Source organism: Chlorocebus sabaeus, chromosome 8 (assembly GCF_047675955.1).
Source record: "Chlorocebus sabaeus isolate Y175 chromosome 8, mChlSab1.0.hap1, whole genome shotgun sequence".
Lineage (NCBI taxonomy): Eukaryota > Metazoa > Chordata > Mammalia > Primates > Cercopithecidae > Chlorocebus > Chlorocebus sabaeus.
In genome coordinates this window covers 56,016,418-56,040,623 of record NC_132911.1, presented here as the reverse complement: position 1 = coordinate 56,040,623, position 24,206 = coordinate 56,016,418, and the positions used below count along the sequence as shown (strand labels likewise).

Sequence of the window (24,206 nt, the reverse complement as noted above, 5' to 3'; positions counted from 1 at the left end):
GCTACTTGGGAGGCTGAGGCAGGAGAACGGTGTGAACTTGAGAGGCAGAACTTGCAGTGAGCCGAGATCGCGCCACTGCGCTCCAGCCTGGGCTACAGGGCAAGACTCTGTCTCAAAAACAACAAAAAACACATTCTGCAGGTATGAGGGTTTCTCTAAAAGATATACTCTGTTTTATGCATCAAAACAAACCTCAGCTTTTCCTCTATACTGTTAACGCTTTTTTTGTTTTTTTTTTTTTTAAAGGAAATCTTTTTGGTTTTTGAGACAGAGTCTCACCCTGTTGCCCAGGCTGGAGTGCAGTGATGTGATCTCAGCTCACTGCAGCGTCTGCCTCCCTGGTTCAGTTGATTCTCCTGTCTCAGCCTCCTGAGTAGTTAGTACTACAGGTGTGCATCACCACGCTTGGCTAATTTTTTTTTTTTTTGTATTAAAGATGGGGTTTTGCCATGTTGGTCAGGCTGGTTTCGAACCCCTGACCTCAAGTGTTCTGCCCACTTTGGCCTCCCAAAGTGCTGGGATTACACGTGTGAGCCACCATGCCTCACTCTGTTTTTTTTTTTTTTTCTTTTTAGGAATTATAATGTTCTTTGTTTTTTTTTTGAGATAGAGTTTCACTTTTGTTGCCCAGGGTGGAGTGCAATGGCATGATCTTGGCTCACCGCAACCTCTGTCTCCCATGTTCAAGCGATTCTCTTGACTTAGCCTCCCTAGTAGCTGGGATTACAGGTGTGTGCCACCACACCTGGCTGATTTTGTATTTTTGGTAGAGACAGGGTTTCTCCATGTTGGTCAGGCTGGTCTCGAACTCCCGACTTCAGGTGATCCACCCTCCTCGGCCTCCCAGAGTGCTTGGATTACAGGTGCGAGCCACTGCACCCGGCCTTTTTTTTTTTTTTGAGGCAGAGTCTTGCTCTGTTGCCCAGGCTGGAGTGCAGTGGTGCCATCTCTGCTCACTGCAACCTCCGCTTCCCAGGTTCAAGCAATTCTCCTACCTCAGCCTCCCAAGTAGCTGGGATTACAGGCATGCACCACCATGCCCGGCTAATTTTTGTATTTTTAGTAGAGACGGGGTTTCACCGTGTTGGGCAGGATAGTCTCAATCTCCTGACCTTGTAATCTGCCCGCCTCGGGCTCCCAAAGTGCTGGGATTACAGGCATGAGCTGCTGCACCTGGCCCATCTGTTCTCGATATGTGATTTATTTGGGGCTTTGTCAGCAAATCTGTTTTGAAAACAACCTTTTATTTTAGGCTAATCACATTTTACGAAATTCATGAAACTCTAACTATTTGAACTCTTACTTCTTAGTCCTAGTTAGGCTTCTGGGCGTCTTTTTTCTGCCCTTGTGCTCCATATGGAGTTGCCACCACTGTTCTATTTCTTAGATTTTTTTTTTTTTTTTCCCCCTCTCACTTACACTGGTTGTGCAGTAGAAGTCATTACTGACAAGCACCTCTTTCAGTGCTGCTAACTCTGAAAATCAATACCAAGGTGATTTTTGTGTTTATGAATAATATTACTGCTGATTATACAGTAATAGTAAATAATAAAAATAATAAATATTAGGAAGCAATACAGGTTTTACAAAGTTTTCATACTAATTTCTTCTGGTTATAGTTTTTCATACTATTCTTAGAAGTTAGGAGGAAATTTCTCCAGTGATGTGAAGTGGCTTAGGTGGTTCTCTGAGCATTTTGAGTTTTATCTTTGTGATTAACTGTTTCCCAACCAAGGTTGTCTATGTAGCAAATACAGCCAATCCTTACTATTTGCAAATTTTGTCTCTTGAGAATTCACCTACTTACTAATACTTAATTTGAACTCCCCAAATCAAAACCCACACTGCTTTTATGATCACTTGCGAGCTTGCAGAGAGTAACAAAAAATTTGAGTCTCCTGCTTTGCGTCTTCCTAGCTGAGGTGGGATAAAGTGAAGCTCTCTCTGCCTACTTATCTCCGTGGTCATACAGAGATGACCAAAGGCATGTCACAAGCTGCAGTCTGCTCTGGGGCCTGTTGATGACTTGAATCCCAATTCTGGCAACAGTTCGTGGGGTGGCTCAGGCAAGTCACTAACACTTCTTAAGTTTATTTTCTCTTTTGTAAAATAAATAATATAGCCTCTACCAGGATGAGTTCTCAAGATTTAATATTATAATCTGTTTGATATATTTATGTATGTACATATTTTCCTAAGGAGCAACAGTTCATTTTTTTGCCAATTCAATGTTTGCTGTATTTTTTAGAACATAACTATTACACAGTAAATAATGAGAATTGACTGCGTGTTAGTTAGAGAAAAGTACTAAACTGTTCTGAATTTGTTTCCTTAAGTGTAGAATTTGTGAATCTCTATCTCCCTGTGTAGGAGCTGGCACCTACAGAGTTATCTTTGTTACTCTGTGACACAGTCTTCCCTAGGCTGAGTTGGATGTTGGACTGAATGTGTCAGGTTAGAGCCAGAGGTTGGCTGGAGTTGGCAGGGCTGCTTGGTCTGCTGGAGTTCTTGGTCTCATCTGGAACCTGCCTTTACATTCTCTCTGGATTTGGTTCCTGCAGGGTCAGTCCATCTACCCTCCCACACCCTTGCCAAAAATTATTTCCTTGGATTTCACATGTCTGTGTGTTATGTTTATAAATACTTTGTCCTTTTTTGGGAGCAACTTTGACTTTATCCTATAGTGAAGGGTGAATCTTTCTTCTTTCTTTAACATCCACATGCAAAGGATTCATAGATTTCTGCCTCTAAGGTCTGGCAACTAAGCTCTGGACACTCTTGATCTTCCAGGCTGCACTCCCAAGCTGGATTCTTAAACATGGTGCCTGCATCCTGTTTCTTCTCCAGTGTACAGAAGATTCCAGGATTGAAGCCTTTCCCCAACTGTTTTTTTCCTGCCCTCTTGCACATGTGACAAAAAGTTACTAAATTCTCTTCTTTCTCCTCTGTTTCCTTTTTTAATGAAGAGCACTTTTTTCTTCTAAATTATATAATGCAGAAGCTTGAGTACCAGTCTCTCCTCTTTAATTTTATTTTGTGAAGTAGGTAACATAATCACAGGGCTGAAAATTTAAAAGTATCAAAAGAAATACATCAAAGTATTTTCCTTGTTTTCCTCTCGTATATTTTACCTAGTTGCCTCCCCACTTTGACGATAACTTTATAGAGCTCTGAGGACACTGCGATTTTCACAGTCTTTATAAGGATAGTTGGCTTGGAGTCAGAGCAAATTTGTTTAGGAGTAAAAGGAAAATATTTGTTGAAATTTGACAGATTTCTTCAAGCAGCTAAAATTAATAAGAAATTAATTTTGAATGGAATGTACTTAATAACATTTACTTCTGTGGCATGCATCATTCCCTACCATCAGATAATATAGATTTAACATATTTTTTTGGTCAGGCACTATTTTAAAATCAAGACATGAAAAATATTTTTATACTTTGTGGATATCATTTGTTTCAGTCTTCGTTGTGAACCTTTTAAATTTGAGACCGTAGCTACATTTATGTACTTTATCATTCTTTAAGCAAGTATTATGTTAGACCCTGTGCCAGCTGCTGAGGATATGAAAGTGTTCAAGACACATCTCCTACCCTTGAAATTGTGCGTGATGCTTCTGAACTAGCAATAAAAGTGTGGTGTTAATCTTACTGGCTGTTCTTCATTTAGTCTAGTAAATATTTATTGAGTATTTATGTGAATCTATTACCATGCTGGTCCCAGGTATCTTCATGTACTTCACAAATAGACGTGCAGTGGAATGAAAGAGCTGATGGAAATGTCTTCCAGGGAAAATGATTGCATTAAGAAAAATTTGAGACTGGGCACAGTGGCTCATGCCTATAATCCCAGCACTTTAGGAGGCCGAGGCCGGCAGATCACCTGAGGTCAGGAGTTCGAGACCAGCCTGACCAACATAGAGAAACCCTGCGTCTACTGAAAATACAAAATTAGCCGGGTGTGGTGGCTCATGCCTGTAAGCTGCTTGGGAGGCTGAGGCAGGAGAATCGCTTGAAACCGGGATGCGAAGGTGAGGTCATGCCATTGTACTCCAGCCTGGGCAACAAGAGCAAAACTCCATCTCAAAAAAAAAAAAAAAAAAAAAAAAAAAAAAGACTTTTGAGTCAAAATCTGAAGGTGTTTAAATTAGCTTTTTAAACTATTCTGTATTATACCTTAACAAATTTTTTTCTCAGCTTGTTGAATTTTCTTTATTAGAAATTTAATCTCTGTTTTAATATTGCATTGCGCATGTTGAGGTATAGTCATAGGTTGTTCTTGACCTATTAGTCTTGAATATTAGCACATTGTGTAGAAATATGTAAATGAACTTATTGTGACATCTGTTCTTGATATATCGACATTTTAGAGATATGGTTTACTTAGGGCCTTGGTTCCATTCTCTGTAACTGTGAAACCAACACTTTGAGATCTTTTGTAAACATATTTCTAAGATTCACGTGTGATAAAAGAGAGTAGCATTTGCATAGCCATAGACTGAGAGGAGGCGAGGGACTGGAACGTGTTTCTGGTAAATTCCAGGACTTGTTACATGATGCCTTTCCCAAAGCTGGAGAGCAAAGAACAAGGTCTAATCTTACTAGCTTCAGAATGGTTAAGCTAACATGGCAAGACTCAGGACAAATTTGACAGTGTTTGATGTTTTTCCCAATGTGATATAGTTGGATGGGAGAAATAAATATATCTTAATAAGTGTTTGGAATATATTAGAACAGCTTCTCTTAATTGTCTAGTTAATAATTACTTAGCCTTTCGCCAATTGCTTTCCTCCTCTTTATTCACCTTTGGTCTGTTTTATTTTTGTGCATTATACCACAGGATATTCGTGGAAAGAGTGAAACCTATTCCTGTCAACTTTTTACCCGTTACTCTCCTTGAATACTTACAAAGTTGCTTATAAATCTTCATAAAGATACCTTATTTTATATAACTAAAATTAGTAATGTCATTGTAATTTCTTGAAAGATCCTTTTATATTTATATTTTAATTCTCATTGACTTTATATTAGTTTCATAGAAACCTAATAACTGATCCACCTACTCCCCCTTGTGGTGAATATTTAGTTTTAGCCAAAATACTTTTGCTGGTAGCTGTTAACTCTTGACGTTACTTTACTATGATGTGAACAGAGATTTGGATAGTCCAAAACAGATTTTAAAATATAATTCAGATGGAGCTTTATAATAAGGTGGCTAGTACTGCTCAGCCCCAGTTGCATGTTAGGATTATCTGCAGACCCTTGGTCACACCCTGAGAGATCCCTTTTTATCTGTTTGTGGTAGGACCCAGGCATTTACAGTTTAAATCAAATTAAGTTTAATCTACTTTTAAAAATTAAAAATTCCCAGGTTATTCCAATATGCAGTCAGGGTTGAGAACCCTTTATGTAGGTTATAATTATGCTTCTACAACTAACTATTTCTGTATATGGGAAGAGAGCACATCATAATTTTTAACAACAGTTTATCTGTCTATTACGTTATAGTGTGCACAGTACTTTTACGTAATTTAATGCTTTTTCCCAGGGACTCCTTTAATACAGTGGGAACCGGTCTTATAGTGACTGGTCTTAAGATTATATAACAGTTAGGAGGAACTGGGATTGGAAACCAAGACATCTGACCTTTCATCTATCTTTCTCACCATACCAGTATTTTGATCTCAGAGTCCTCAGCTGAAATGATGGATCTTGATTTATTTCACCTTTAGAACTTTATGTATTATGAAGTACTTTTTGCCTGTGGCTATGTTCTGTAAACTAGCGTTACACAAAATATTAAAGGCACAGTGAACTTCATTCAGATGCAGTGTGGAACTCTTAGGTTTCCTTGGTCTGCCTCAGTCTTCGACTCATCGGCACCACACTGTCAAACTGTTGGACATTACACGGGGTGAACATAGATATAAATTAAAAAAATTGGTATTGCATAGACACTTGATGCCTAAATCGAGTAATTATTGACTTCTATGTACAAGCTTGGGTTCTTGACTAATTGGTAAATGATAAATAAACTAGATTAGATCCAATTATTAGAAAATTAGATCCAATGAATGTGATTTGAAAACTTGAAAGCAGCTTAGATTTTAGTATATTTGTTATTGTTCTCGATGGGGATTTGTCAACCTTAAAAATTATTTTTTATGTAAAGATTCCTAGGTATTTCTAATTACTGTATTTGTTTTAATAAACTTTGGCTTCACTGTATGTTTCTATGTTCTCTTTAATATTTAGCTATTAAAGGTCAACATTTTCTTTTTTTCAAAAATATATGTTACAAAAATTAAGCCCTTGTTTCATAGAAAAATCTTCACATTGGTGAATACAAAATAACACTGGAATTCTAAGTCAAATTTATGCTTCACTTGGCCTGTTGACATCGTCATCTTTTGGATACCATTTCACTTTTTTCCATTGACAACTTGTACCTTTCTATTAGCTGTATATTACTTGTTTGTTTATTTGAACATTTATGCTCTTTTTAAAACTCTTTCAGTAGCCCATTGTTTTTTGATTGAAAAAAGTTATACATGCAAATGGTTAAAACAGACTTTATACCAAAGCATATAATGATAAAAATGTTTCCTTACCACCCTAGATCTTAGTCCCCTTTCTCAGAAGCAGCTATGTATGCTTTTTCAATTTTCTGTTTTATTCTCCTGTTGTTCTATTTAATATAGATACCAAATGTGAGTTGTAATAATCAGCATTGCATTACATTTTTATACACTTAATGCATTCAAGGTGTATATCACATTCTAAATAAATGAGATATTGGTGACATTGCTATTTAAATTCTGCCTTTTATTAATGCATTTTTCTTTTTAATTTACTTTGAACATGTTAGTTACCATTCACATTGTTAAGTAGTTATCATTAGAGATGTGCCTCCATGTCATCAAAAATTAAAGTTTCATCTATAAAAAATCATAATTGGTGTTTACATTCGATATTAATGCATAGCATATTTTACATGTGTATTTTTATTGTTTGTCAAATCCTTTACATATTAATGAATTGTCTTTATCTTTCATTATTAAATATCTTGTGTCAAAGTAGTATGAAAAACAAGTTATGTGGAAAAAAAAGTTTCTTTAAGCTTATTTGCAAAAGTTGACACTTTGCTTTTAGATAATAAGCAGAAAGCAGGAAAAATAAAACGAAAAAGAGACCTGTGGCATCTTTAACTGAGAGCCTAGAACTTTGGAATTCAGACTCTTTCTGTTAATAGTGCAGTTTGAACTATGGATTAGAAGCTTTGATTATAGATTCTTAACACCTTTGTTATATTTACATATTCTGTCTTATAGGAAACATAGAGTGCTAGTAGTATTGACCTTTTTAATTGATCTCATATCTATGCAGCCCTGGATTTTCTTTTTTATAAAAATGTAACTAGATTTTTTTTTTCCTCTCTCTCTCTCTCTGTCTCTCTACCTCTTTTTTTTCTTTCTAAAGACACGGTCTCACTCTGTTGCCCAGCCCAGAATTGCAGTGACAGGAACATAGAGTCTTATAGGAAACATAGAGTGCCAGCAATATTAACCTTTTTAATTGAACTATCTATGCAACCCTGGTTTTTCTGTTTTTATAAAAATGTAACTAGATTTTTTTTTCTCTTTTTTCTTTCTTCTTTTTTAAAACAAACAAAACCACGGTTTCTCACTGTTGCCCAGCCCAGAGTGCAGTGGCAGGAACACAACAAACTCACTGTAGCTTTTACCTCCTGGTCTCAAACAGTCCTCCTGCCTCAGCCTCTCAAGTAGCATGCACCACTAAGCCCGGCTACTTTTTTGTTTATTGTAGAGACGAAGCCTTGCCGTGTTTCCCAGGCTGGTCTCAAAGTCCTAGGCTCAAGCAGTTCTCCCACCTTGGCTTCCCAAAGTGCTGGGATTACAGGTGTGAGTCACAGAGCCTGACCCTAGGTTCTTAATGGATAATGAAAATGTAAACGTCTCATGTTTTATAGTCAATGGATCACCCTAAAAGGAAGAAAGGGAAATTAGGTTTATGTCATAGGATAGTATTTTTCTTACTGTGTACATAAGTAAGTGTAGCTTTATTTGATTTTTTTTTTCTTTTTCTGAGACAAAGGCTTGCTCTGTCACCCACGCTGGAGTGCAGTGGCAAGATGTTGGCTCAGTGCAACCTCCGTCTTCTGAGTTGAAGCAATTCTCATGCCTCAGCCTCCCAAGAAACTGGGATTAAAGGTGTGCACCACCACACCTGGCAAATTTTTCTATTTTTAGTAGAGACAGGGTTTTGCCACGTTGGCCAGGATGGTCTCAAACTCCTGGGCTCAAGCCATCTGCCCGTGTTGGCCTCCCAAAGTGCTGGGATTACAGGCATGAGCCACCACATCCTGCCTGTATTTGAATTATTTTAAATGAGGAAAACTATTTGGCTTTTTAAAACATTTTTATGTTGACACCTATGGAAATTCAAATTCTCAGAATATTCACATTTAATGTATTGAAAAGTGACTTCACTGTGTGCTTTTCTAAGTTAAATTTTTTGTCTGCTTTATTATTTTGAATATAAAAGATTTTAGTTTTACTCAGTTTATCTGTAGTAATAGTAATTGCAAGGAGTCATAAATGATTTTGGACAGATGTTCCAGTTTTCAGATGAAGGCTAAGAGTTCATAAGGCAGGAAACAAGCAAAAAGTTTAACAGTGTTTTAATCAGGGCAATTCGTAAAATGTAAAAACATTGCAAAGGAAGTTAATTCTGTTGTGGTTTGATGAATCAAACACCTTTTTACTTAATTTTCTTATCTGAACACATTTTTCAAGTAAAATTAGTGTTTTTAAAAAACTATAAAAGTATACTAGGGGAAGGTATTATCCTTACCTGATTTTGGTTTAAAGATTATATCTGAACATTTTGGTTAAATTTGTATAGTCTGGATATTTCTTAGACGGCAAAGTGTATTTTACATGTACTGTTTGAGCATTCAAACGTGACAATTTATGATTGTGTTTTTTTGGCTAAAAGTACCTAATGGTCAGTAGAAACAATCCAAATATGCACTGTTGTTTTAGACATTTAGTGGAGGGCACATCCAGTTAAGTATTTCCTAAAGATACTGAAAATAATAGACCTTCCAGGTCCAATGTTAAAGGAAAAAATGTTGAGTGGAAAACCTGGTTGGCTCAGTTTCAGAAGCTGAAAAGGGATTAACTGTAATTTGTGTGTTATATTCTCATGTGGGTCATGGGGCAGGTTAGTATGTATGTACGGTAGCCTTAGGAGATACTGAGTCCTTGTATTTTCAGTGTGAACTGGTACCAGGGTGGGGGAAAAGAGCCAGCTCAAGTACCTCTCTGGGGGCTGAGAACGCTCTCTATTCATTCCCCTTTTCCTGGGAGGTCAGTCCATCCATGGGCATACGTAAAGAGAAATCCTAAGTGAGAAGTGTAAAATATGCTGGAGCATGAGGGTCAAGTCCAGCATGCTGCCCGATGACCACATTCTGCTAGGCACTGGGAGCTCCAAAAAACGTGGAATGGGGTGGGAATTTAGCCTCTGCTGGCTGGGGATAGGAATGCCCCGAGACATTCATGCAGTATCTGTGTCAGCGCATGTTTTTAAGTATGTTGAATTACAAATTTTTTAGCAAATGATAAAATAGTAGCAAGTAACTTAAACTTCATTTAGAAATATTATTCTTTTGGAAGTTTTGTCCTGCCAGATAAGCTCCTCTCTTGGGACAGCTCTGTAGGTTTCAACCTTATGCCTGGTAGTGTTTTTTGATAGAAAACTCAGGCAAACTGTTTTTTTTCCTTTTTTTACATTAAAGCAATGTACATGGATTTCCATTCAACTTTTAAATCTGTAGCTAGGAGGTATTTGCATATTTCAAGCCATTTTTAAGTACTCCTGTGATGTATAAATGAGCAGAACTTAAAAGAGCTCTGTAAGGGCATATTATTAATATCTTTTATAAAAATGCTGCTACGATTGCAGGTCCTTTTGGAATAAATCATGGGATTGAGCTTCATTCAGATGTGGTGGAATATGCCAAGGAAAAACTGGAGAGCTTCATCAAAAATAGTGATAGCTTTGATAAGTAAGTATTCATATCTATAGTTTTGGTTTGAAATCACTTAATAAATAGATATATGCAACATGACTATTCTTGAACACTATTATTGATCCTGACTGACTCAATTGAATGCAGCAAAAATCAGTGCACCATAAAATGAGAAAAGTTAATATTATTCTGTGCTATAACTTTACCTATATGTAATTCTGTAGTAAATTATAAATATAGTAATTTTTTGCTACTACCACTTTATTAATAATGTTGAATTCATTAAACATTATTCAGGTATCTTTTCTGGAGATACAATGTAATGCTGTGATTGCAGTATTTGTCTGGAACTTGTTTTTTTACCATTTGGATAGTAATTTAGTAGTTTTGTCCTCTTCAGTTGTAACATAAGAGGTGGTACCTGCCAGTATACAAAGGACTTTAACATATTCAGCTACTTTGTAATACATCCAGAAGAAATGATAATAGAAATACATTGATATATCTTGTGATAGGATTGTTTATGAGAAATTGGTTTATAAAACCATTGTTTTAAACTCACAATATAACTCCCCTTAGAAGAAATATTGCACAGGCTCTGGTCCTTGGGCTGGCAGGAAAAGTCCATTTGGTGTATAATCCTAAAATTCTGCATTGCTGTGGAGCAAGGGCACTTACACTGAAATCCATGAGCTCTTTGAAATTGTGTAAAATTTGGAGAGCTTTTACATCTTTCATTTCTCTGTGTATCTTATTTTCAAAGAGAAAGAGTGTTAAAAAGGATAGAAAACACAAGCTTAGAACAGTCACTTTAAAGAACGAAGTTTTAGCTAAAAACTGAAAATTTCAACTTGGCTTGTTGGGAGTGGACCCTCATTTATCTTCAGCCCTTGGCTATGACCAAAACTTGAGGGAGGGGGCTAGATCAGAACTGAGAACTTTTCTTTAGAAAGATCTAGATTGAAGGACAACACCGGAGAGAAGAAGCCAAAAAACCTTGTGAATATCTTCAGAAGAATGTTTATTTTCCCCCTCCTCCCTTTGCCTTTTCTCCCCTTCCTCTTGTACCTGTGTTTCATTCCCCTTTGCAATCCCAGTTTGTATTTATCCTCTGGCAAGTGGCATTTCATTGGTTAAAGAACAGAACCTGATGTAATGGAGCAAAATCCTCAGTACTTACAATGAAGGCAAGATCTTGTGTCTACCTAGGTGTGATTGTAACTGTGTTAAAGATTGCAGGCAGCAAGCAGGCATGGGGCAGCTGGGAAATGCTCAGGTTTTATTTTTACTGTAATTCAATGGATTTAAGCAAGCCATTTGAATTTTCTGCATTAATTTACTGAACACCATCCTATATCTTATTTATGCTTGTCTTAACAACACGTAATGCACATTTTGATTCGTTTTTCAAGGCTTACTGTGTTGGTTCATATCCTATTTCCAAGAAAAGCACGTTTGGCAGAAATAAAAGTTTTTAGTCCAAATTATTTGACAAGAAATTTGGATTCAATTTTAGCATCCTTTTTTGTCTTTATCGTTTCTCTCTGTCTTAAGGATTATAGTAGCATGGTAAGTGCTTAAGATGTAGTCATGATGTATTTTCATACAGTCATTAGAACTATAGAATTTTATTTTATTTAATTGCTATTAAGTATTTGTTTTGATCTCGAAACAGTGTACACAAAAGGGCTCTTTGAGTACATTTGAACTTAGAAAATATAAAAGTATTAGTAAAAGCAAATGTTTAAGGTCTATTTTAAGCTCTGTTGTATATTAGTTATTAATAGATTTCACCTATTAATACATGAAGACACAGATAATTCCATTTTGGGTCATTAATTGAGCAGAACAGACTCAAGGAAGACTCTTGAATCAGTGAAGCAACTCTGTACAAGTATCTTTGGAGCTCAAGCTTATTGCTGGCAAGAGGGTATAGTCCTGGGAAACAGTAAAATATGTTGTGATTTGAAGCGTTTCTATGTTAATGTAATTTGAATAATAATCCACAACACAGATAAGTTTGAAGACTACTTATTTAAGTATCTCAATTTTTAAAAATTCTTAAAATTGGTGTTTTTTTTTTGTTTTTTTTTTTTGTAATTGTAAAATACTCAAATTTCCCTGGCTTGTATTTCTTTAGTTTTATTTTGTCATTACTGTATTACACAGGTTTGTTATTCATAAAATGATGAATCATAAAATACAGTAATGACTGGTATAAATGTTTCTCTGTAATTTTTTATGGCCTTGTTTTAGTTATCTGTAGTTGTTTCTAAGGTGTTTGTTACAGCTTATTTTTGAAACAGATTCTTATATTCATGAACTAGTCATGAAGAATACAGTTCTGACAATTTTATTATCCTAATCTTCAGTGTACCAAAACATTCCTGTTACGTGTTTCAGATTATAAAGTAGCTTATATACAAGGAGTAGTAGGTATTAGGAAAATGTTTCATTTTGCATAATGTAATGAGTGGCTGGATTCAGTGGTGTTTTTTTTTTTTTCCTTTTATACAGTTTTGTTTCAGTGACAAATTATAAAAATGATTTTTTCTTACATGTGTTTTGATTATTTTCAGTTTGTCTTGATGTTTGTGGATAATATTTAAACTTATTTTCAAGTTTAAAATATTTTACAAACTTGCTGTGCCAAGTGGTTTTAAAATCTCATTTCTAAGCAGTTTTATTTAATTATGGTTCATCAAAATACATATTTTAGTTAACAAAATATAAGATAACTGAGGAAAATTAATTGCTGTTTATATATTCCTTAGTACCAGATTGTCCTTGATTATGTGTAATGGAGAGAGAATAAATAGCTGAAACCTAATATTCTTCCGGTTTTTTTTTATCCTGTCGGTTTGGATCTTTTTTTAATCAGTCCCCTTTTCAAAAGTATTATCATGTCACTTATGGTTTGAATTGCATTTTTAAAGTTTTCTTTTATACATATATTTAAGATCGTAGTAAACTCCCAAATGCAGTAGAGGGGGAATAATATCATACACTAATCAGCATTAGAATATATAATGTTAGGTGACCTTTTTAAGAATACAAATATAGGCTGGGTGTGGTGGCTCACACCTGTAATCTTAACACTTTGGGAGGCCAATGCAGGCGGATTGCTTGAGCCTGGGAGTTTGAGACCAGCCTGGGCAAAGATGGCGAAACCCTGTCTCTACAAAAAAAAAAAAAAAAAATTACAAAAATTAGCTGAGTATGGTTGCACATACCTGTATTCCCAGCTACTTGGGAGGCTGAGGTGGGAGGATCGCTTGGACACGGGATGTGGAGGTTGCAGTAAGCCAAGATTGCACCATTGCGCTCCAGCCTGGGCAACAGAGTGAGACCTTTTCTCAAAATAAAATACAAATATGTTTTTATGTTGTATAAAGCTTGATTCCTGTGTCTTGAAAGTAGTATTCTTTCTTTAGAAATAAGTAAGTACTTTTAAACTTTCTATGTCTTAGTCTTATATCAGCAAATGAAATAATGTGGAGAGGCTACTCTGGATTTACTGTACTGGTGGTGGGAGGGAAGGGGGAAGTTTTATGTCTGATGTATTCCTTTGATACATACGGTATTTTTAAATTCACTGAAATTGTCTTATAAAAATGATGTGATTTCAAGGGTCCTGTGAAACATTGGCAAGCTTTTCCCACAAATCCTGATTAGTAAATCTTTTAAGCTTGCTAATCTAAATGGTGTCTGTTGCCACCACCTGAGTCTGCCTTTGCAGTATAAAACTGAGACACAAATGCCATGAAAATGAACGGGCTTGAGGGTATTCCAGTAACACTTTATTTACAAAAACACTTTATGAGCTGTAGTCTGGACTTGGCCTGCTGTCCGTAGTTTGCTGACTCCTATTGTACTTTTATACATGCTCTCCTAAACATCCTATGTTTAGCTACACAAGTAAAGGCCTTTAGATATCTGGCTTTTGAGAGGGAAGGAGGATATTGGGAAAGTAAAATTATGAGTCAATATTTGCTCATGTACGGTTAAAAAAAAATCTCCAGCTTTACTTACAAGAGTATGTTAAAGGAACCTGAATTATAGACTTTCTACCATGTAAATACTTTGAAAATGAATTGCTTATTAGTGTAGCATTTATTTATAACCACACATATGTAATGCACATACATGTATGTATTTGATTTAGCTCCCTAGAATACATGCTTTAGAGAGGGCCATTTTCTTGTAAAGCATTAATTAGGCCAATAGATCCTATATTCTTCCCTTTTTGGGTGACTTATAGCTGTGACTTTGAAAGTATGACAGTGTCAGTAGCCAGATGAGTATAATGTAGTTTGAATTATTGGAGATTTTCATTCCATATGAGTGAAAGACCATTGTCTCCGTATAGTTTGCCATGTAAATGAGTCATGATATGAATAATGAAAACAATAATGAGATGATACAAAATGATAGCACCTAATATACATTGTCTGTTCATTAGTGTTAACCATTCTAAATGTTTTATCCACAGTTCTAGAGACAATATTAATTGGTGTTCACATTTCCCAGATGAGAAAACTGAGGGTTAGAAAAAGAGGCTATAACCTGAGCCTGGGAGTCTTTTTACTTAGTTCTATTTGGCTCTTATGATGTAAATGTTGATTTACTTTATTATTTCTTTCCAGCAAGGTACTGCTATCAGTGAATTACAGCCTAGCAACTTGGATAGGAACGTTTCCTAGATAGGAAAGTTGAAGGAGTACTTTTATTTTCATCATTTACTTTTTTCACATTAGAATTAAGGAATGCTGTTAATGTATAGTGTATTTAATTCACTATAGCATTTATATTAAAGAGCATATCTTGTTCATTAATGAGACTTGCCTATGGCATGAATTTTTATTGGGGTCAGAGATGGGTGGGGGAGGAAATTCATTACTCAAATTTAGCTGAGGTATAAGTTTTATGTGTAGAGTTAGAGTAGACATATTTTAGAAGATTTAGTTGATATGGTCATATCTACTATCCTAATTTTATTTTAAATTATATGTTCATTTTTCACATATGATTTGCATTTGAAAATTAGATGCTTCTATATTCTGTCGTCTTTTATTTACTTCATCTGTATGAGAATTACATTTATTTAAAGGAGTTTTGCTATATATACTTCATTATGTATTCAGTATTCAAAATATTTCTCAAATATGTGAACATTTTGGTATTCTGATTTTTAGAAGTAGTTTTATAATAATTGTTAAGAGATTGTAAATATACTTTAAAGTTATGACAGATACGTAAATACATTTTACAATTATGACAGACATTGAGATGTTGAGAGAGAGAGATCCTTGAAAATAGTCATCAGAACTATCGGTTATATATTTTAACCTCTGTTAGAAATGGCATGGGGAAAAATTTCATGGCTTCAAACACATTTTTAGGAGAAGAAATTGTTGAAATACAATTTCAGCAATAAAAGGCTCTCCTTTGTATGACTTACGTGTCACATTTCCTGTAAAATGTTTGGAGATTGTTTTTGTTACTATGAATTTCTCTGATGCTTTCTTTAATGAACAGTAACTGTATTTACTTGCAACACATTGCTTGGAATTATTCTGAATTACTCTGAGATGTGTTTGATTCATTTGAAAGGGAAAACCCTTGAAAATATAAAGTTTAGTTTTTCAAAAAAATTGTAATTAAATAGCTTAATTATTGATTGTTGGAGTCCTTGAATGGTATAAGTGTATTTGGAGATCAAGAGTTTAACTTTTCCTTTGGTTTTCTTCACAATGGAAAAATTTGAAGTTTTATTTTGTCTTAATAAAGCAGTCATGGCTCTTAAAACTCAAAATGTGTATTTTGACAAAGTATTTCAAGAAAAAGAAGTTATGATTCATTTGGCAGGTGGTTTTGGATGAGGTGTGAGAACAAGGTAGGATTCTTTTCCACGTCCTTGAAATTTCTTTATTCCACCGGAATAATTGTCTAAAATTTCAATAACAGCATCCTGTGGCACATGATAAACTAGGTGTGCAAATTGTCAGCCCCACTTCAACAGTGTATTGAAGGGGAATGTTGTTTTTTCTACTCTCAGTCAGCTCCTAGACCTAGACTATCCGTCTAAGAGGGAAGCTACAGGGCAAGGCTAGGTCACCCTGATCTCCTAGCAGCTTATCAAAAGAATTATATGGGCAAGTTGGCAAGGTCCCTGCTGTGAACGAAATCATCTGTCCATCTCAAGATGAAGATATTCCAACCTGCACCTATAAAGAAAACCACTGCTAAGGTAAGTGATTAGAATCCCGGTGTCATTTTGGGCAAGTGTTCATGTTCTAAACTGAGATATTTATGTGCTCTATATTTCTTCATAAATGATCTTCAGGGTACATTTTATTAAGAGTATGTCAGTTACTTTTCCTTATCTGCATAAGAGAGTCTGAGAATATTCATTGAATTTTCAGGTTTAAATCAATAAATTATTATAAGCTTAGAATGAATGATTTTGTGGTTATTACACATTTCAGGACTGTTGATTTTTTTTTCTGTATATATATATAACATATTTTTGGTAGCATAATTTAGGAGTGTGGGACATCTCTATCTTGGAAATTTTGTTTTGAACATTTTTTTCAAAGAATAAAAATGATTGCTACTTTTTATTTTACTTACAAACATAAAATTTTAATGAACTCCTAACAATTAGGGAACACACCAACCACTCCTTTGCAAGTAATTATAAACACATATTAAGTATCATTTTAGTAGAATTTTTGCCATTTTTTTCTTCTCAGATTTCGTTTATTGTGTTGTTGATGTAAAAAGGTAGATTTCAGATTTTCTTTCACCATTTTTAACATAATTTCTGTGTGTAATTTTATACATAGTATTATTTTGTAATAAACTTGAGAACTTCCTTTGAGTTTATTGTTCAGTCTTAGAGATTATACAGAAATTGTATTTGTAGTTTAAAATATGTCCTTTACCTCTATAGGTTTATGGAAACTTAGGTAAGATACAGAAGTTAGAAGACAGAGCCTAAGGAGGAAAAATGTTTATTTTCTTGTCTACTTTGGAAAAATCAATAGGAGTTGTAATTTACTGTGTTCGATAGCATGGTAGCCACCATCTGTGTCTTGAATCAATCATCTAGTTATTCACATATATAAATATCAGTAAACATTTACCTGAATTCTTTTTTTCTTTGAGACAGGGTCTTGCTCTGTCACATGGGCTGGAGTGCAGTGGCATGGTTATAACTCACCATAGTTCCAGCTTGTGGGCTCAAGCGATCCTCCCACCTTGGCCTTCGGAGTAGCTAGGACTATAGGCGTGTGCTACCATGCCCAACTGATTTTTTAAAAGAAATTTGTGGAGACAGGGTCTTGCCACGTTGCCCAGACTGTTCTGGAACTCCTGGGCTCAAGTGATCCTCCTGCCTTGGCCTCTGAAAATGCTGGGATTATAGGAGTGAAGAGCCACACCTGGCCTACCTGAAAAATTGTAATCATAGACTTTTGGAAAAAATATTAACTGAAATTTTGGCCACTCTGTAACCTGACTGGTATGAATTTGTTTACATGAAATGCTGTATAAAAATAAGTTATGGGCTGGGTGCAGTGGCTCATGCCTATAATTCAGCAGTTTGGAAGGCCCAGGCAGGTAGATTGCTGGAGTTCAGGAGTTCAGAACCAGCCTTGGCAACATGATGAAGCCTGATCTTTACTAAAATACAAAAAATTAGCTGGTTGTGGTGGTCCACGTCTGTAGTCCCAGCTACTCAGGAGGCTGAGGCACAAGAATTGCTTGAACCTGAGAGGTGGAGGTTGCAGTGAGCTAAGATCGCACCACTGCACTCCAGCCTGGGCAAGACCTCCTCTCAAAGTAAAAATAAATAGATAGATAAATAAGTCATGATATTAGTATCAGAATACTAAATGTCTAAGATTCTCAAAGTGTGCCCAGTCAGAAAAACCTAAGTTCATCTATAAGTACTTTATTGGCAAGTTAATCCCTAATTGCTATACAGATTGAAAAAAAGTAAGAATATGCAGTTTGAGAGGTTTTTCTTTAACTGATTTTGAAGTTTTATGTATTATGGCTAGAAAAGGTTAAGCCATACTTACAATATGTTTAGCATATGAGTTCTCTAATATGTTCTAGATTTGTTAGTGCCAACATTTAAAAATATCCTTTTTTGTCCAATTTTATTTATATCTTTCGATTTTTATTTTTAAACTTAGTAATAGTACATCCCGTTTTGAATATTGTCTTAAATTCAAGGAAACTTTCAAATTTGAGTATTCTGTTAAAGAAAATCAATTTAAACATGTTAAATGAAAGTATAAAGACCCCATATATGTGTTTGCTAGAAGTAGAGTTGCAATTACTAGAAATTTATTAATTTAGAGTTTTGATTTTTCTCTGCAGTTATCCTTTGTATTAATAATTTCCCTTAGATAGAGGTAGATATACTTGTTCTGCTTTACATTAGAGGGAAAAACATGTTGTTTACTAGAATAATAAGGTCGGTTGATTGGAGATCTTCAGAAAGACCCCCCTGGTCCAAGAAAAACCTGCCTTTTGGTTATAGGAGAGTTGATTATTCATTAGAGGCAAGAGTTTATTTTGTTGTTCCTTTTTTGGCATGTTGGGAAAAAAACCGTATTCTGTAACATGAAGCTACAGTTATTATAATAACCAATTTAACAAAACATAAACCATTATGTTACTACAGAGAAGTACCATAGGTGACTGGTCGCAGTGGCTTACGCCTGTAATCCCAGCATTTTGGGAGGCTGGAGTGGGGGGATCACTTGAGGCCAGGAGTACAAGACCAGCCTGGGCAACATAGCGAGACTCTGTGTCTATATTTTAAAAATTAAAACAATTAAAAGAAGTACCATAAGCATATGCTTTTTCTGTAACTTTATTTCTAGAAAAGCTTCTCTTCTACTTCTGCGATTTTTGTGATTAGCATATTTAATTTGTCAAATTTGGGTTAATATTCAACGTTGGTAGGTAGAAAAGTTAAAAATTTATGTTTCTTTTGTTTAGTTCATTTATTTAATAAATGTGTTTTGAGGACTAATAGGTGATGGAGATACAATTAAATTCAGAAGAAATATTCAAAGAGATAGCAGGAAAATACATTTTAAAAATGTTTCAAAGGGAAGATTGTGTTAAAGTATTAGAAGCAACTCTTTATTAAGTAAAAGGGTAGTTATTTAGTATTTTCATTTTAGGTGACTATTAAAAAGTATATATATTTTAATATGCAAATATAAAAATAATTAGATATTTTACATTGTTTTAAACAGTCTCTGATCTTGAACTAGCCACATTTTAAGGTTTTACTCGCCACAGTGGTTGGTGGCTTTCATCTTGATAAGGCAGCTCTAGATTGTCCTGTCTCACCTTTCAGATCCCAGCTTGCGGTTTCTCAGGGAGCCCTTCTCTGATCCCCATGCCTGTCAGTTTCCCTTTAGAGCATTTATCACAGTTGTAATTTATATTTCAATTAATAGGATTGTTTGATGTTTGTCTCTTCCATTAGAGATAAACATGAGTGTCTCCCATTGTATTCTCAGTCACTGCACTAAGCTAGTGCTCAGTAAATAGTATTTGACTGAAGGAAGTGTGCAATTAGTGGTATCAGGTAACTTGTCCAAAGCACACATTTAATTTTAGAATCAAACACTAAATTATTTCTAACTTATTTTGCTGTCATGAATGTGTATAAAATACCACTAATATGAAGAGTGGTTTTAATTGTAAGTTGTCATTACCTGTAGTGGTGTTTTCCTTGGCAGTAGTTCTGTAAGCTACCACATATTTTTAACTAGTAGGAAGCTTTTAAAACTATAAGCATATTTTTTAGTTGATTTAATGTATCTGATAAAGAGGTTTAATAATTCAAACATTTTTAATTATTTAAATTCCTTAGTCTCATTCTGAAAATTATGAGGTTGAAATAAATTATGATAAAATTAAAGCATTTAAAATGAATTTCTATGAAGTTTTTAGATAGACCTTACTGAAATAGTTCAACTTATTTTTAAAGAATGCTTACTGTGATAAGATGATTAAACCATGTGATCTACAGTATCTAATTACTTAAAAGCCAAAAATTGTATTTTGACTATATTTTAAAAAATCCAAGATTATAGCATGGTTTTGAGTATATAAGAGAAATTAAATACGATTCTCTAACATAGGTAAATTCACATTTTGTGTGTGCTGTGCAAGTAGAAAGGATGAGATGCTATTAAAGAATGGAGTAAGATTTCATTGCAAAGCTGATATTTGAGCTATATCTTGAAGGGATGTCAGGCATTAAGAGTAGAAGGAGAGGGGAAGGATATTTTAAGTTAAGGGAACAGCACATACACAGATGCAGGATTTCAAAACACTGTGTGATGGTTCCTGTAAGGAATTAGAAGCAAGTAATTCAGTCTGCCTGCAGAGTAGTATGTTCAGGCTGGGGCATAGACAGGAAAGGAGTCTAGTAGAACGACTTGACAGTAGACTCATAAAGATTCCCCACGGAGCACTCCTAGGAGCTTGAACTTACCCTGCGCAGTAGAGAGCAAAGGGATGGAAGAGAGACCTGAAAAATTTGATCAGTGAGGTGACAGTTACAGTAAAAGAAATAACGGAGCATGGACTGTGTTAGCGTTGGGGCATGGAGACAATAGTACAGGGATACCCTTGACCCTTCCCATCCCACCTTCTGTCCCCTTCCACCAAAAAGACAAGAAATGAAGAACAGGGCATAGATTTGGGTAAATTTTCTTCTTTAGGAAATAGATGTGTCTGTGTTTTAGTGACTCTGAATGGAAACTTAATTGTGTAATAAGTCTATTAATTACTAAAGGACAGAATATATTTTACAGAGTAAAAATGATTGTGATTCAGATCAGTGTTATTTTTCACTGCATGCCAAACCTTTTAATGTAAATTATTTCATCTTTAAATAATAGTGTGCTTTTGCTCTATGATCATATTAACCTTATTCAGCATAAGTGAAAGGATACGAATTAATTTTAATAAGATTACCTGTCTTATTAGTGCGTTGGGGTTTTAATTACATTTATATTAGAGCCTGTTTTCAGTTTTGTTTTTATCAAAATTTAAGAAATAAAGTAGAAGTCCAAGTAGGATAGTTTGTAAAAGCGTAACTCTGTGTACCATGAACCAACACTGTAACCAGGACCAAGCAGCCCAGATAAAATACCTTTGAAACCATATCTCATGTTGCTTAGGGAGATCATCGGGACCAAAGCAGCAACATGAAAAAACTAGTATTCATTTTGGTCTTTGTCCCAATCAGTAATGTTCCTCAGTCAAAATTTATTAGAAACTCTTCCTAACCTTACTGGTTGCAGAGGTGTGTGGTCGGGACACTCGTATCTTTTTTTTGACAAAGCTCTCCCACTTCTACCTTCAGCAAAAATGTCAAACTGAGATGAATTCTATACAAACCTTTCTCATTTCTGCTGGCCCCTCACCTTTTTTGGAAAGGACAATGCAAAGTGAAGCCTTTTCTCATTTATTGATCCTTATGATTCTCATTGTTATCATATGTTATTTTGGGAGTGTCACAATATTAAGGCTGTGATGAGCTTTTCGTTATATTTATTTCTTAAGACTTAAGTGAGGTTTCAGTGTGGCCAAAAATGTTAATGTTTTGAAAACACGTCTGTCCTATGTCATTGATAATAAAACAATATATTTGATGAGTGCTAAACTTAATAAATATTATATTTAAATAAAGTTTATAATCATTTTATCCTTATAATTAATTTTGGTAACTTCCATTATTTCAAAGGACTGGATTATGGTAAATTTTTTAGATCTAATATTTTGCTTAAATGAATTAAAATATGTTTGTTTTTCAATGCAGATTTGAGTTCTGTGAACCTGCATTTGTTGTCGGTAATTGCCTCCAGATAGCATCTGACAGTCATCAGTATGATCGAATTTATTGTGGAGCTGGAGTCCAGAAAGACCATGAAAACTACATGAAAATATTACTAAAAGTTGGAGGCATATTAGTCATGCCTATAGAGGATCAGGTAACTTCCACTCCTTTTCTTTAGTGGCTTAGGAAGCAAGCACATTTGTTTAAGGTTGAGGAATTTTATTCAGTGAAAGTACATTGTAACTTTTAAAGAAAAAATACTTTTCACCAGATCTGTCTTATTTGTTTAGACAAAACTTGAAACATCTTAATTATTTAAACAAAGGAGATAGAGAAAATATCTCTCTACTATGACTAGAGGTAACTTGGGCTTTCAACTCAGCTCAGCTACTCCCTGTGCCTGGTGTTCAGCAAGCTGCTTCCTTCTTTAGTTTGCTTTCCCAAAAGTTAAATGTGATGATCTCTACTAGCTGCTCAGTTTCCCATATTCTTCAGTTCTTTGAACATGTCGAAAGGAAATCCTAGCCAGGCATGGTGGCTCACGCCTGTAATCTCAGCACTTTGGGAGGCTAAGGCAGGCAGATCGCTTGAGCCCTAGAGTTTAAGACAAGTCGGGGCAACATGGCAAAACTCCGTCTCTACAAACAGATACAAAAATTATCCAGGCATGGTGATGCACCTGTACTCTCAGCTACTCAGAAGGCTGAAGTGGGAGGATCACTTGAGCCCGGGAGGTTGAGGCTGCAGTGTGCCATGATCATGCCTCTGCATCCAGCCTGGGGGACAAAGTGAGACCCTGTCTCAGAAAAGAAAAGAAATCCTCTTTGTGGTTTGATTTTGAACTATTTAACTTCATTAAGAAAACAAGTGAACTAAAAAAATCTTCATTATTACCAAGTAGACTCATTAGAAAATATTCTGCAGCTATTTATGAACATTATTAATTTTACTTTTTTAGCCTTGGTTTGGAATTATTAGGTATAATGTATGAAATACCAATTTACTCAGAAAACAGGTATACCTTTCAAAAGCAAATTATTTTAAAAAGTTATAAAAACACATTTAAAAAATATCTTTTATATTTACATTAACTGAAATCTGGAATGTTTAAAGTACCTGCAGTTTGTGTAGTAGAGGTAGAGTATCTAAGATGACTGGGTCCTAGCATGATAGTTGTGGAGTTTATTTTTATTTATCTTGGGATCCCTTAACATCACCATGTGTCATTTGCAGCTCAGTGGATCTCACTATCACCATGAACTGTGCTCTGTAGCAAATCATTTGTCAGATATTAAAAAGGGCAAGAGTATATCAATATTCATTTTTAAAAGTTCATGGAAAAATGTTATTAGAATGCTTCCAGGGCTTAGACTCCCAGTTAAACAATTTTTTTTGTTTTGTTTTCCTTTAACAATACATTTTCAAATACGTAAAATGTGACTTTCTCATCAATACTTTGTTAAACATTTACTGTATACTATTTTACAAACATCAAATGTAGTAACGAGCTACTTTTTGTGGTAGAAATTGAATATACTAATTAAACCTGAACAAGATGTGTATTGAGCTAGTATTTTTTTCCTGTGACCAGTGATGGGCGTTTGCTGAAATGATAAAACTTCTAGTCTCTTTATAGTTACATTTATTTGTGAGATATCAAGTTGGGGGTCGAATTAGAATCTGTATTCCATTAATATCATGGAAGAGCATGAAGTCAACATGTAGTCAAAATATGGTCTTATTAATATAATGCCTTAACCAAATTACTGAACCTGTCTCAGACATGTATTTTGAAAGGCAATGGCATGTATGGATTGTAGTGTTTCTTCTAGACACTGTCAGACCACAAATCTAACATTGCAGACTCACTTGGCCATATTTGAGTATCCCATTTGCATTAAAATATCTGTATTAACAGCAAATAGTTTCATTCCTTTTATATTTTATAGTAAATATTTAAATGGAATTAATTTGGTCACATTTAAATATAAGTGATTGTATAGCTTTGACTGGCAGTTGTTTCCTTAAAACAGTTTTGACTGTGAGGTGACCACATTGCTGGGATTAAGCTGTTCACTTTCTTTCTTTCTTTTTTTTCTCTAAATAGTTAACACAGATTATGCGAACTGGACAGAACACTTGGGAAAGTAAAAATATCCTTGCTGTTTCATTTGCTCCACTTGTGCAACCAAGTAAGAATGATAATGGCAAACCAGATTCTGTGGGACTCCGTAAGTAGCTTTTTATATTTTCTGATTGAATT

The 24,206-nt window shown here is 34.9% G+C and overlaps 1 protein-coding gene across 8 annotated transcripts in view; it reads left to right on the top strand.

Moving 5' to 3' along the window:
• Window positions 1–24,206, top strand: part of PCMTD1 (protein-L-isoaspartate (D-aspartate) O-methyltransferase domain containing 1) — an 80,812-nt gene that overhangs the window by 43,696 nt on the left and 12,910 nt on the right. For 4 of the 8 annotated variants that reach the window (XM_008000598.3, XM_008000604.3, XM_008000599.3 and 1 more), the window contains 3 exons: window positions 9,993–10,095; window positions 21,926–22,097; window positions 24,051–24,174. In XM_008000598.3, coding sequence (XP_007998789.1) covers window positions 9,993–10,095; window positions 21,926–22,097; window positions 24,051–24,174 — 399 coding nt within the window. Of the gene's footprint in view, window positions 1–9,992; window positions 10,096–16,117; window positions 16,310–21,925; window positions 22,098–24,050; window positions 24,175–24,206 lie in introns of those variants that run through there. The other 4 variants (XM_008000601.3, XM_073018079.1, XR_005241099.2 and 1 more) reach the window with 3 other exon arrangements.